Raw genomic sequence first — 12854 nt, forward strand, 5'->3', positions numbered from 1 at the left:
CTGCCAAAAAAAGGTCTAATTGTTTCTGCTCTTTATTTTTATTCAACTAACACAATTTTTAAAATAACAAAGTACCTAGTGTAGTCTAATTGTCCCAAATGTAAAATCTTGCTTTTCCCAAATTTCTATTACAGAGAGAAAGGTCTTTGGTAGAGAAAATTCTACAGTCATCAGTGAAAGGGACAGGTTTGTTCTGTCCAATTGAGTGTTGAAGTTGTCAGTCATTCAAGTCAGTTTGTTCATTGAAAACAAGAATTAGAACTTATGAAAATATATTACTTGACTTTGCTCTTCCTAGTGAGCCCTGAACTACATAAAATTTTCTCTGTCCTTAATTATTTTGTCTGAACTTAGGAGAATGATGCTATATTTGCTGTTAGTGTATAATCCTCATGAGTCTCAGGCTAAAAATGTTGGTTGATATTTGACCTGTCTTTCCCTATTAGTCATTGCTTCTAAAGACCAGTGTATTTATGCCCCATCTCTTCTTGGTCTAATCTGAATGTCCACAGGAACAAAGGACTAGGTAAAGCAGTGAAGCTTACTCCACATTTTAAATTGGAGTTCCATATGCTTGACATTCAGTATTTTGTTGCTGTTTGACTTTTACTTATCTATTTTTCCCTTAGCTGGAGATTTTATTAGATGTTAAGTAATTCATGTGAAAAAAAACCTACAGAAGACATGGAACATACCTCATGAAACAAGAGAAGACCAACATCTAGGTCATGGAATTTAGCAAGTTCAGAAAAATTCAGGCATGTGAAGAGCTAAAAATGCGGTTTATCTATCAGTTCCTCATGCAAGTGAAAAAAATGGAAAAATGGCATTTGCAATTTTTAGTAAGAAAAACTTCAATTTTAATTGGAAAAATTGTTTTAAATGGCATAAAGCCACAGCACAAGTTCAATGGGTAGATAAAGCCAATAAATATCTCCTTGCAGCTGAAAATATGAAGTCTGTCTGCAGTTTTCTTTTTCTTTTCCTTCTCCTCACTTTTTGTACTCCTCTCTTTCTTGTCCCCTTCTGAAAGCCACCATAGACCACTGTCCCATTTTACGGCTGAAATTTCAGAAGAGTGCCCACAACATAGATGACACCAATGGGTCTTTCATTTCAGTGAATTAAATAAGCTCCTGGAGAAATACAAGTGCCAGAGAAAGCACTAAAGATATGTTGGAAAAAGGAAGGGAAAGAAGGGTAGAGGATCTCATTTTATGGTAGTGGTGAGCTGGTGTGCCTGCTCATTCTGTCTCACCCCCTAAAAAGATCTTGCTTGAGAAGACATATCTGTGTCTTTGTACCACACATTCTACACCTGGTCTAGATCCACAATTTATCTCAGTGATGCACTAGCTATCCGGGAACTTCATCAAAACTAGCTTATTTACTCAGGAATCAAACTACCTCCTATGACTTCAGAGCACTCCATTTGGCTTTTCAAGGTGTTTTGGCACTTACTCCATAATTCAGTGGGTCTGTTTTCAATAACAAGAACAGAAAACTTTCTGTCTAGGGTTCAGCTCTTTTTCTGATTTTAGAGTAACAAGAATCATCTGCACTTAGACAGTCCCAAGACATCACCCTCTACAGACACTTCTGTCCAATATTCATCCTTCATGGCTTCATGGTTGAGCAGAAGCACAAAATTCTTCAGCTACCTCTCAGCTCAGAAAGGGTTCTACACTCAGCTCCATGTTTGCAAAAGAGATCTGGAAAAAATGTTCTTTGTCTGAAAGTTATTGTTCCTTGGGGGTGGTAGAGCATGCTCCTTCTGCAAGACAGAATAGACTCCAAGGCCCCCCATGGCACACAGCAGCTTCCAGGGAATCTGTGATAGGCCAATACCCCCCATAAGCCTCCAAACCATCCACAATCCCCAACAGCCACCATGTCAAATGACAATAGTGCAGAATCCCCAAAAGAGTTTCAGTCTTCTGACAATGAATTAAGAACTTTATTACAATAAGTAGACTAGAATTCCCCTTAGAAGGCATTCCCAAAGTATGGTGCAGCAGGCCAGGCTAAATGCTCTAAGGCTGGCCGGCAAAAGTCTATGAAAACACTGTTTTCAATAGTGGCTCTCTTAAAGGTTTGATGAGACAGCCCAGTGGTGGTACCAGAGAAAGAATGAGGCCAACAAGCACCCATCCATCAGAAACCTTGGAAACTACCAACCTAACCCACATTCCCCTCCATCCTCCTATTCCTGGCACTTTTCTCAGACCCTATCTGCCTGCTACACCTCTACAGATTTAAAGCTCCAGCATGTGCACACCCTTACCAAGATTCCCCTTCTCCATCAAGGCTCTGGTTTTCTGAGGAGCAGCAGGTTCCAGAGCCACACCAATGCTCACCTTGATGACCACCCTGCAGATGTGGGCATCCCTGCCTAGAGAAAAACTCTGCCTTTTCAGTTCTTTTCGGTATCAAAAGTCACCAAAGTGGGCTTCCATCAAGAGACCTTTTGCAAGGGCTCCAGCATGAGTAACCTTAGCCTTGGCAGCACACCACAGCTCAGTGAAGTTTACATACTTCTGTTGAAGGCAGTCACATACAGGCTGTCTAGAGATAGTGATGTCAACAGGTATTGCCCAACATTTTCCCTACTTAGTTTTATTGCCACTAGATTGCCTGATTTCATCTTGCGTAAGATTTCTGTGGTTAAGAAAGAGAATGATGGATTTTGACACCTACAAGTCTCCTGTCATTTACAAGAGGGCACTTGAAATTAAAGTGGTGGTGTTCCCTGATGCTGACTATGCAGCATGCTGGACTATGTGACTGTCCTTTAACCAAGAGGAACTCACACCAAACAATGTTGCTATAGATGTCTCTCCTCCCCTTTCTTACCAGTGGAAGGAGTGACCAGGATGTCCTGTGCTTCAAACCACACTGTGGTTTCCGCAATGCCTGGCTCATTACCTAAGAAACTGCTCTAAATCATGGCTATTCCTTCCAAGCACCAAAAGAGACAAAGTACCTTTCCAAGACACATTCATTGTGGTTTTGGGACAGAAGAAGTGTTTCTACAAATTTGGATTTGCCAGTAATGGAGTCACAGGTAGGTCACAGAAACGCAGTGTTATTCAGCAGATGGTGCTCAGGCTTGAGGGTACACCTCACAGTTGGGATTACTCTGACCTCTGCTCTCAACCCAGCCTTCACTCATGGACAAGCCCAAAAACTACTCCCATAAAGGTTATATTTCTTCCTACCACATGCTGCTCTATTTTCTACCCATTTCTGTACTGCAACCAATATGGGGAATCTTTATGTAGTTGATTCACTCATCAAAAGAAAAAATAGGATTATGGAATTACAAATGTCATGTGAGTTGTCTGACAGGATATATAGGATCTTTGATGTTCATTTTGGGTATTTTTTAAGATGGAGATACTATAGATTATCTTTTTTGTGCAACAGCTACCATCAAATTTAGATGTAAGTCTGATGCCTGTCTCATGGTTTTACAAATTGCATAATACATGTCACTAACATCTTTAAAAGAAGTAACATTCTAAAACCCCCTCCTGGATGTGCAGATGGAGAACATACCACCCTCTAATGTCTTCTTGATCAATACAACACTTGACTCTGACCTTGACCATATCTCCAAGTATATCCTGTTTAGAAGCAGAACAAAGCAAAGCTGCTCCTCAAATTAGTATTAGAATTTGTTTTGCTACTTCTCTGAGAATTACCATCATACCCAAGATTAGACTTGCTGTCTACTACAGTTCCTCACTCATTAGAAATTTTGCCCTGGTACTCTTAAAATATGATCTGTGACACATTAGAAACTTAACAAACTAGGAAAACTAGGGACAGATCATGGATTGAGGAGATAAATCAATGAATGGGGTTTGAAACATCAAAAAGTTTTCACTTTTCTTAACACTTCAGAGTTTTCTATCCTTTTCCAGTGCTTGGCACTACTATATTCACCTTTCTGCCTTTTCCTGTACTCTCCAGGACATTTTTTTGCAGACACAGGCAGGAAAACTGTCATCAAGAAGTATGAACAATGTGAAGTACTTGCCCTATATTCTGTGAATTGTCAATAACTTCAAAGAATGCCACTGTTGAAAACAACTCCATTGGAGGTCCCGAACACCCTTTGAAACAGGCTCTTTCCCTAGCACAGCACAGGGAATCCATATTCATACTGTTTTGGAGATATTAGTCGCATTAGAAGTGTTCATCAGTGTAGAAAACAGCAGAGAGCAGAGAAGAAAAGTTGCATCGGTGTTGTAAAAACTGGGGAGAAATGTGTACATATTTTTTTTATCTGGATGATATGATAGCTATAACCAAAAGTGCAGGACAATCTCCAGCTGCAAGCAAGCAGAGCATGGTCAATATCACTAATATATCCCATGTGTGTATTTCTCTTCACTTACCAGACCCATCATCACAAATCAAAACTACAATCAAAAACTTCTCATTGCTCCAAAATCCCCTTCAACTTGTAGGGCGCATGATACTATAAACCCTATCCACTAATCCCATCATCATAGTATTTGTCCTTTTTCCTTACCTTACAAATATTAAAGTACAGTTTCTTCTTTGTTTTGTTGTTTGCTACCTTAATAGCCTTTCTTTTATGGCTGCGGAGTTAATTTAAATATATGTCACAAAGACATGGACAGTTTCCATTGTAGTAATACATTTGCCTATGAAGCAAGATGTTGTGATTCAAAATAGTCTCTTTATATTAAAATTATTCTGAAATTTCCTTCTATCCCCAATGAAGTATAATCTTTTCAGCATGTGTTATGCAATATATATATTTATGTACATCTCATGATGGCTTTGCACTGTATTTTGAAAATAAAAAATATATAAGTATTACTGAATCCAGCAATATGCAGAAGTAAGAAAAACAGTCTGTAAACTACATTCATTCTGAAGTACACTGTTCTCCTAGTCAAGAGCCTTGAAGTGCCAAGACCACTCAATTTGCTGATGCTAAACAAGTAAATATACAATCTAAGTTTTTAAGTAGATATGAAGCTTTCTTTTTCAGAATATTCATGTTCCCCACAGGCTCCTGCCACAGATGTTGCAACAAGTCTGTTGGAGGTTACAACTAATTCAAGTTGTAAAATACTTCTCACTTCCTTCTCTGAGTTTCTCTTTACAAATTGCAAAACAAAACCAATACACAGTCAAGCAAGGATTAGTCTCTTTTAAATATTTGTACTCAACAAGTAAAAACAAATACCTGTCCTATTTATTCTAATACAGTTATTATGAGCAGTCTACACTATTAAAAAATCCCTCTGACTTAACATTTTAAATTATTTACCTGTCCAGAGCAACATTATTGAGAAACCACAAAAATACTCAACTATATAACTTTTTTTGTTGTTTTTGTAGACACCTGAAGATTTCAGTAAAGGGTGTGATGTCTTAAGCAAAACTGTTAGGAGGAACAGAGATACCAATCTGGCATTACACTGGCACAGCCTATAGCTAAAACACAACATTGTACTAGTAATAATTGTGTTTGGAGAAGGGGAAGTTGTATTCATTCTCCCATACCAACATAAATTGAAGCTGTGGCACTCTGAGTAAGAACGAGCTCTTCCGCATGCATCTATCCTCTTTCAGATCTAGCTGTGTAGAATGAAATTGCCACCCCTCCTGGTTGCTCCTCATAGCCCATCAGGTGCAGGTTACCATTTACAGAGCCTCACTATCAAAAGAGCCCTACCTCACTAACATCAGTCCAGTCAGCAGGTTATGAGCTGTTTTAACCCAATCTTCTAGATGGGCCTGTAGTGGATAACATAAGCATGCTTACTTCCATTACAGGATTTACCAGGATGATACTCTTCAGTAGCAAGATGGGTAATGAATGGAGAGATGGTATTTTAACAATTCCAGCAAGTCCAGCTACTTATGAAGTCAGCAGCTGGTTGTGAAGTGACTGTGTCTCAGAAGAAAACAAGGCCTCGTGGGATCCAGCACTTAGCCCCATTCAGCCTTCAAGGCTTCCCCTCCACAGTGAACCTTTAAGGTCTGAAGATAGTGACTGGCAACCTCATACCTACATACTTTCTCAAGGATAGGTAATAACCCCTGCCATAAATATACAGATACATATAAATCACTGTTTGCATCGCCCATGGAAATCTGGCTTCTAACTTCAACAGTGGCTCCATCTTAGAAGGACTGAAACACACTCTCGTGTCTTCAGGTAATGGTCTAAAATATAAGAGGGTGCCAGTGAAAGCTTGACTATTCCATTATTGTGCAATTAGATTATGGCAGCCGAGGAGAAAAGTGATGTCATTATGCCAACAGGTAAGAAATCATTCAGTTACATCAGTGATGCCTTTACCTAAAGGGAGAATTTCCACCATCTTCAGTTTTCAAGGTTTCAAAAAAATACATAGTCAAACTTCTCCAGTCAAATGTACAGCCCTGTTGCTTGGTTTGAAATGTTAGCAGCTTATATCATGTCATTTAAATTCTCTGCTGTGAGTCTAGAGAAATAGAAAATCACTAACTCTTAAGTGTCAGCTCCAGAAGTGGAGAAGTTGACTAAGAGAAACTTTTTTTTTATAAGCTGCTCTGATGCATCTTTGCCATTGTGTTTTTAAACTAACAACTCTCCCCCTAGGCACATAATATCATGGCACTCATTCCTATTGATAGCCAATCTTACTGAGAGCTTTTGAGAGTGTTTTAGAGTATAGTGAAATGCTACACTTCAAGGCCTCACATGAGATACTTTTTACCAAGTACTGTAGTAACAAAGCAAGTGACTGAAACAAGGTAAATTTTGACTGGAAGTAAGGAAGAAATATCTTGATGATGCAGGTGGTGAGGCACTGGGATGGGTTGCCCAGAGAAGCTGTGGGCGCCCCATCCCTGGAAGTGTTCCAAGTTGGGAGGGACAGTGTGGCTGCAGCTCTCTTCACAGAGAGCAGCAGGCACAACTCTCCCAGGCATTGTCCTGGGGAAGGCTGTGAGAAGATCAGAGAAAAGAATAATAAACTATTTTATGTTCACTTGCTGCACCTCTTGTTGTGAACATGAGGAATGTGTTATGGAGATTTGTTTACCCAAAGGGTGATTTCTTAATTGGCCACTGGTGATGGTGTTCAGATTCAAGTGGCCAATCTGGTCAAAGCTGTACCAGACTGTCTGCAAGGGCAATGAGTTTCTTAGAAGTATAATGTAGTATAGTAAAATAAAGCGATTGATCAGCCTTCTGGAATCATGGAGTCAATGCTAATTATTACCCGGCAGGGACCCAGGCTACGATAGGACAGGGCTTTAACCAACATGATCTAGTGAACCATACATCTGCCCATGGGACAGGGGGTTGGACTAGATGGTCCTTAAAAGTCCCAACTCATATTGTTCTATAGTTCTGTAATTCCATGATTCCATGAAAAGTAGAACACTTGTACTGACATATTCTGGTGACTTGGTCCAGAGCATGAAGATCTTTCTGCACAGCTTTGCATAAGTAGTCAAATATATTTTTTTTTTATTTTAAGTAATTATCCTGTTGTTAAATTAACTGTTCTAACCAAAACTTATGGTACTGACATAAATTCTTAGTCATTGATGCAGATAATGCCTTGAACCAAGAGTCAGTGGTACTCAATGAACATCAGGTCACTCCTTAGCTCAAAATCATCAGATGAAAGATTGCACTTAGGTTGCAGAGAAGATTGAATCTGTTCCTTGAAACCAAGTCCCCAAACTCTCATCTTCTTCCAAAATTTAAATGTGCTCATAGCCACAAGTCCTCATTGCATAGCTTAGGTCTACATTGTGATGAGAAGGCACATAATGTCCAATGCACAGAATACATGAGATCATTCTACACGCTGTGGTAAAAAATCTTCAATTAATAAGTAATTGGAATTGTAAATGTGAATAAATCCACAGGCTGCTAAGTTTCAAAAACTACATATGCATTAGGGTCAACAGCTTTTCCAATGTTATGGAATGACAAACATGTAAAAATAGATTTTGGTTTCATAATAATTCTGTATTTATAAAATTAAATTAGCATTGCATTTAAATATCCTTCTTTCCACAACTTCATAAATGTAGTTACCATTCCAAATCAGGCATGTGAAAATGACTTGCTGAAATTTTCTCCAAATTCCTGCCGTCTCCTTCTGGTGTTTCATCTTCTACCCAAAATGTGTTAATGTGCCACCATTATTGATTAAAACATGAGACATTAACTAATAGAAGTTTGCTACTCCCCAGAGCACTGTTTTTTGGAAATGAGTCAGCAGGTATCTCAGAGACTGCCATATCTGAACTAAAGGGATTCTTCAAATCTTTAAACTTTTCCTACACAATGCAGGTGGAATTAAAGTAATTTCAGCGTTACACTAATGTATGCATACCCTCAGGAAAAAGAAAAAAGGACTTGCCAATTTTAATGCTATATGATACTGTTTTTCTCCTTTTAATTAGTTATTTGGTGAATTGAAACAATGACTGCAAGTGGTTCAATATTCATACATATCAAACATTATGCTACAGTCTACTGTCATATTACAGTAGAAACATATATCAGTTTCTGCTGGAGAAATTTGGTTTCAATCAAATGTCTTTGATTATAGGCACAGAGAGTTATTTGTTCACTATTTTAATTTTTCCCCAAAAAGCTTTATTTAATTATACTTCAACATGGTCCTTAAAACTTCAAACGTACTATGAAAAGTAGCTCTGTGGAAAAAGAAATTAGCTTCTTACTAGCACTACTTTATTACATTTCAAATCCAGAACCATAACTTTTTATTCCACCATATGGATATCACAGCAAACTACAAACATATTACTGGAATATAACAATTACTGCTCCACAGCTGAGCAGCAGTAACTGACCCCACATGTGCTTTTAACAAAATCAGATCCCTTATTTTGAACACTTGTCAGGATATACACTGTGCTTTTCTCACAACCCCAACAACACAGTTATCTTTTTCCAAAATAAAAATTTACTGTAAGACAGCAGTCTACATTCTGCATTTCTTCCTGAACTACCAGCAAAACCATGTCCTGAGCTTCACTTCATGTATTTACTGAAGACTAAGTGTCTTCAGCACCACTAAAGGCCAATAGAAAAATTATGTGGTTCAATGTAGATCAATGCCTAAAATGTTCTGCAATTTTTTTTACTTTGGAGTCAGAATAGAAATGTGTGGTGAATTTCATCTGATCCTCAGATCTCAGGCTGCAGTAGGCTGCTCATCTTCATCGCACATAGACAGAAATCTCCTGATTTGGTGCTCTCTAGAGACCCAGCAAGTATGGAAACAAAAGATGCCTAGCTTACAGAAACCCTTTTTGATTGTAGGGGGAAGAGTGAATTTTGCTATGAGGTGTCTGTTACAGCTAATTTGTAAGTTTATCTCACAGCAAACTACAGACTATGTTTTAGTAATTGAAAAGTATTTTTAAAATTCTGTTATCCTCAAAGAAAATGACTCACCAGTGTCACAAGCACTTCCAGGACTACACTGAATGAAAACACCAGTGAGAGAGAGAGGCTCGACAATGCAGATTTACAAATCCCCGGATTACTGTGTGCTCACCTCCACCTGTGGCAAAGAGAGAGCTTGTCTCACATTTAGTCTGTGTAAACTGGCCATCTTTTAAATGAACTCTCAGATTCAGCAATAGTGATTAAGGTTGTACAAATCAAGACAGGAAGAAACTTAGTGGGGGAGCTCCACCTAGCTGGCAAAATTTCTCAATTTGGCCCAGTTTAGTTTCACATGGTAAGCTTTCTTCACCGGGCAAGTCCTTAGCACACAAAAGCTCCCTGCAGAAACCACAAAGCCAGATGGGTACTTTCCAAATGCAGAGTCAAACATCACACTAATGATGCATGACAGTCCTGAAGCAGAAGGCCCCTTTTCCATAGATCCTGTTTAGAAGAGTATCGGGGGAAAGCAATCCTGCTGAACACAGTCCTTCTCTACCTTCCCGATCTCTTGGCTCCCACTCAGAATGAAGGGAAACAGCAAAGGAGCAAGCAGACTGAAGAGAGAGAAAGTGTTAGAAACATGGATGCTGAGTGCCTACCTCCAAGTGCACATCACAGCTTTGATGCCACTGTGCCACTGTAGAAAGGACACAGCAACTTCATAGTCCTTTGTGATTCAGATTTAAAAAAAAAAAAAAAAAAACAGAAAAACAAACAGTGGAAGAATTGCATACAATGGAGGAGCAAAGACAACTTTTACTAAAAAAATACATTTTACAGAGAAGTTCAAAATGCTGTGAGGTTAATAAGCATTCTCCTTCTTCAACAGGCTCACTACCAGAATGAACTCTCGGAAAAGGAGTCTGGGTCTCTTCTCATCACCTCCCTACCTTTTGGATTTATTGGTTGGTTTAAGCTGTGGGGGTTTTACTCTATTTTAATTACAATGTAATGCAGTTACATTGTCAGAAGTCACTGCTATCAGGGATGAATAAGGCTCTTTATAAGGCCAGTGGAGTTTGAACACTAGGCCAAAAATCTGGAGTCAGCTGAATCCTGTATTGTATCAGGTTAGGACAAAACCAAAGATGTAAAAGTACTTTTCACCAAATTGTAAACTATCATGTCTGTCACATAACTTCTGTCTGTTTCAGCTTCTGGAAATTACAGATACTGGACATGAAAGATTTTTAATGACTTGAAGAAGGATCCAAGAAACCAAAGACCAGTATGTCTGATCTACTGACCAAACCAGTAAAGGCATCTAGTAACTGACTAAATTCTGAGAAAGGAAAAGGGAGACGCAGAGGAAGAGGAAGAGGAAGAGGAAGAGGAAGAGGAAAAGGAAAAGGAAAAGGAAAAGGAAAAGGAAAAGGAAAAGGAAAAGGAAAAGGAAAAGGAAAAGGAAAAGGAAAAGGAAAAGGAAAAGGAAAAGGAAAAGGAAAAGGAAAAGATAGCATACAGGAATAGGTAATTTATTTTAACAATAAAGAATTCATGGCGTAATATTTGAACAGAAGAGCAGCTTTCTTACCAGCTCATAACTTCCTTAGTATGGCAGAAAGGAAAACTTAAACAGATTCTATTGGTCCAGAATAACTAAATTTGATTGAATACATTGTAACATAGTAGTAGAAGAGAATTATCTCAGTCAGGCACCAGAAATACACGACTGATTACATGGATGATTGTGATTAGATTTATTGCTAATACAATATCTAAATATTGACAATGAAGTGTAGAATATAAGCAGGTCTAAAGGGTAACAATGAATGTATGTCTGAATGCAACTGTCTTTGTTGCTAGGTTCTCCCCTGAGACCATGAAGTTAATATACCCAGAAGGTGAGTAACAAAAACTTTTTCCTTCATGTCTTGAATTTTAAAGGCTTAGGGATGAAAATGGGTACACTGACAATAAGATGCACCTGAGGCTATGTGGCTTTGGACCATCACAGTGATCATCTTCCACAGCCAACAGAAAGCTTATAAACATTTTGATATTATAATCACCCACCAAAACAAGGTGTGGCAGGTCTTCTGTATGATTTTACATTGAATTTGATTCACTTCCATTTCCTTATATTCAGAAACTAAGCATTCCTTTTCTCAGCTGTTACAGGCACGTACCACATCCTGTGCACAAGATGCTTCTTCCACTACAGGTCACACTGGGGAGCATCACAGCAACTTCTCCTGATGTCAGGGCTGAGTTTACCGCAACAGGGTATAATTTCACCAACTCTGCCACCCCTGACAGTGGCCAATACTAGCTTCCCTTTGGGGAAAGCATAGTACCATTCCTGGCCAGAGCCAGTTCAAGGTCTTTCTGAACCAGAAGTGACATCACAACCTTGGTTTGCGGGGTTTTTTTCCCTTTAGAAGTACCTCCTCTTGCTCGTTTTTAAGCTTTCATCCTGAAAACCTAAATTTATTTATGGTGTATTAAAGAGAAATAAGTTGTTTTATGTGTGTCCTATGTCCACTATTTATCTCTCTGTAAAGAGCTATCAACTCCTCTCCCTGAAATCTATTATTAAAGGGGGAAAACATTTCTGTTCCTAAATGAAAAGTATTCCAATGATTCTTGTTTCTTTGCTGAGGTTGGATTTTTTTAAATTCTACTCTACCTTCTTTTTGATAAAGTGGCTGAAAATGCATGCAATGTTAAAGATCTCCATGGATTCATATTCCAATTTGATGGAATTTTCTCTTTTTTTCCACTTTTTTTTTTTAACTTTTTGCTCTTTCTACCTTTTCCTTAAATGGTTCTGCTTGCCTTTTTGACCCCTATTGAGTATCAACCTAACATTTTCACATAACTATTCACAGTGAGTCCAGGATAATTTCTGAGTGTTAATAGACAAAACAGAGCACATCACTGCATACGTATAATTAGTGCACATGCACTATTTCACATTTACCAGTTCTGAATTTCCTCTGCCATTCTCTCACTCAGTCGTACAAGAACTGCAAGATTTTCTGCATTAAAGCTGCTTTACAGCCAGCTTTAGGTTTGATGTCTCTGTAAGCTTTGTCATTCCCCTCGCTTTCCTCTTAAAAAAAAGTTTAAAAGACTTCACTTTATGTTTAAAAGAAAATTTTATGTTTAAAAACTTTTAAACATAAAAATACAGACATAAAAAACATGCATTGTGCCATATCAGTGATCCCCTAAGCATTCTGTGCAATATTGACTAAAACCAAAGATGTTTAGGGAATAGCATCACAACACAACCCTGGAACACCTACCACTCCTGACTACTCCTGAGTTTGCATGCTGTGTTTATTGTTCTGGCTCAATTTTCTGCACTGCTGTCTCCCTGGACCCAGAGAACCTTGTAGTGTTTGTCATGACTTAGGGTGTAGAATGTCAGAGC

At 38.5% G+C, this 12854-nt stretch overlaps 1 protein-coding gene across 1 annotated transcript in view; it reads left to right on the plus strand.

Moving 5' to 3' along the window:
- Positions 1-11939, plus strand: part of SEC61B (SEC61 translocon subunit beta) — a 292958-nt gene extending 281019 nt beyond the window's left edge. Inside the window, exon 6 of the mRNA XM_059855812.1 lies at positions 5821-11939. Within this exon, the coding sequence (XP_059711795.1) occupies positions 5821-5848 (28 nt within the window). The 3' untranslated portion in view covers positions 5849-11939. The remainder of the gene's footprint in view (positions 1-5820) is intronic.
- The last annotated feature ends 915 nt before the right edge of the window (positions 11940-12854 follow it).

Source organism: Haemorhous mexicanus, chromosome 1 (genome assembly GCF_027477595.1).
Source record: "Haemorhous mexicanus isolate bHaeMex1 chromosome 1, bHaeMex1.pri, whole genome shotgun sequence".
In the NCBI taxonomy this organism is placed as follows: domain Eukaryota; kingdom Metazoa; phylum Chordata; class Aves; order Passeriformes; family Fringillidae; genus Haemorhous; species Haemorhous mexicanus.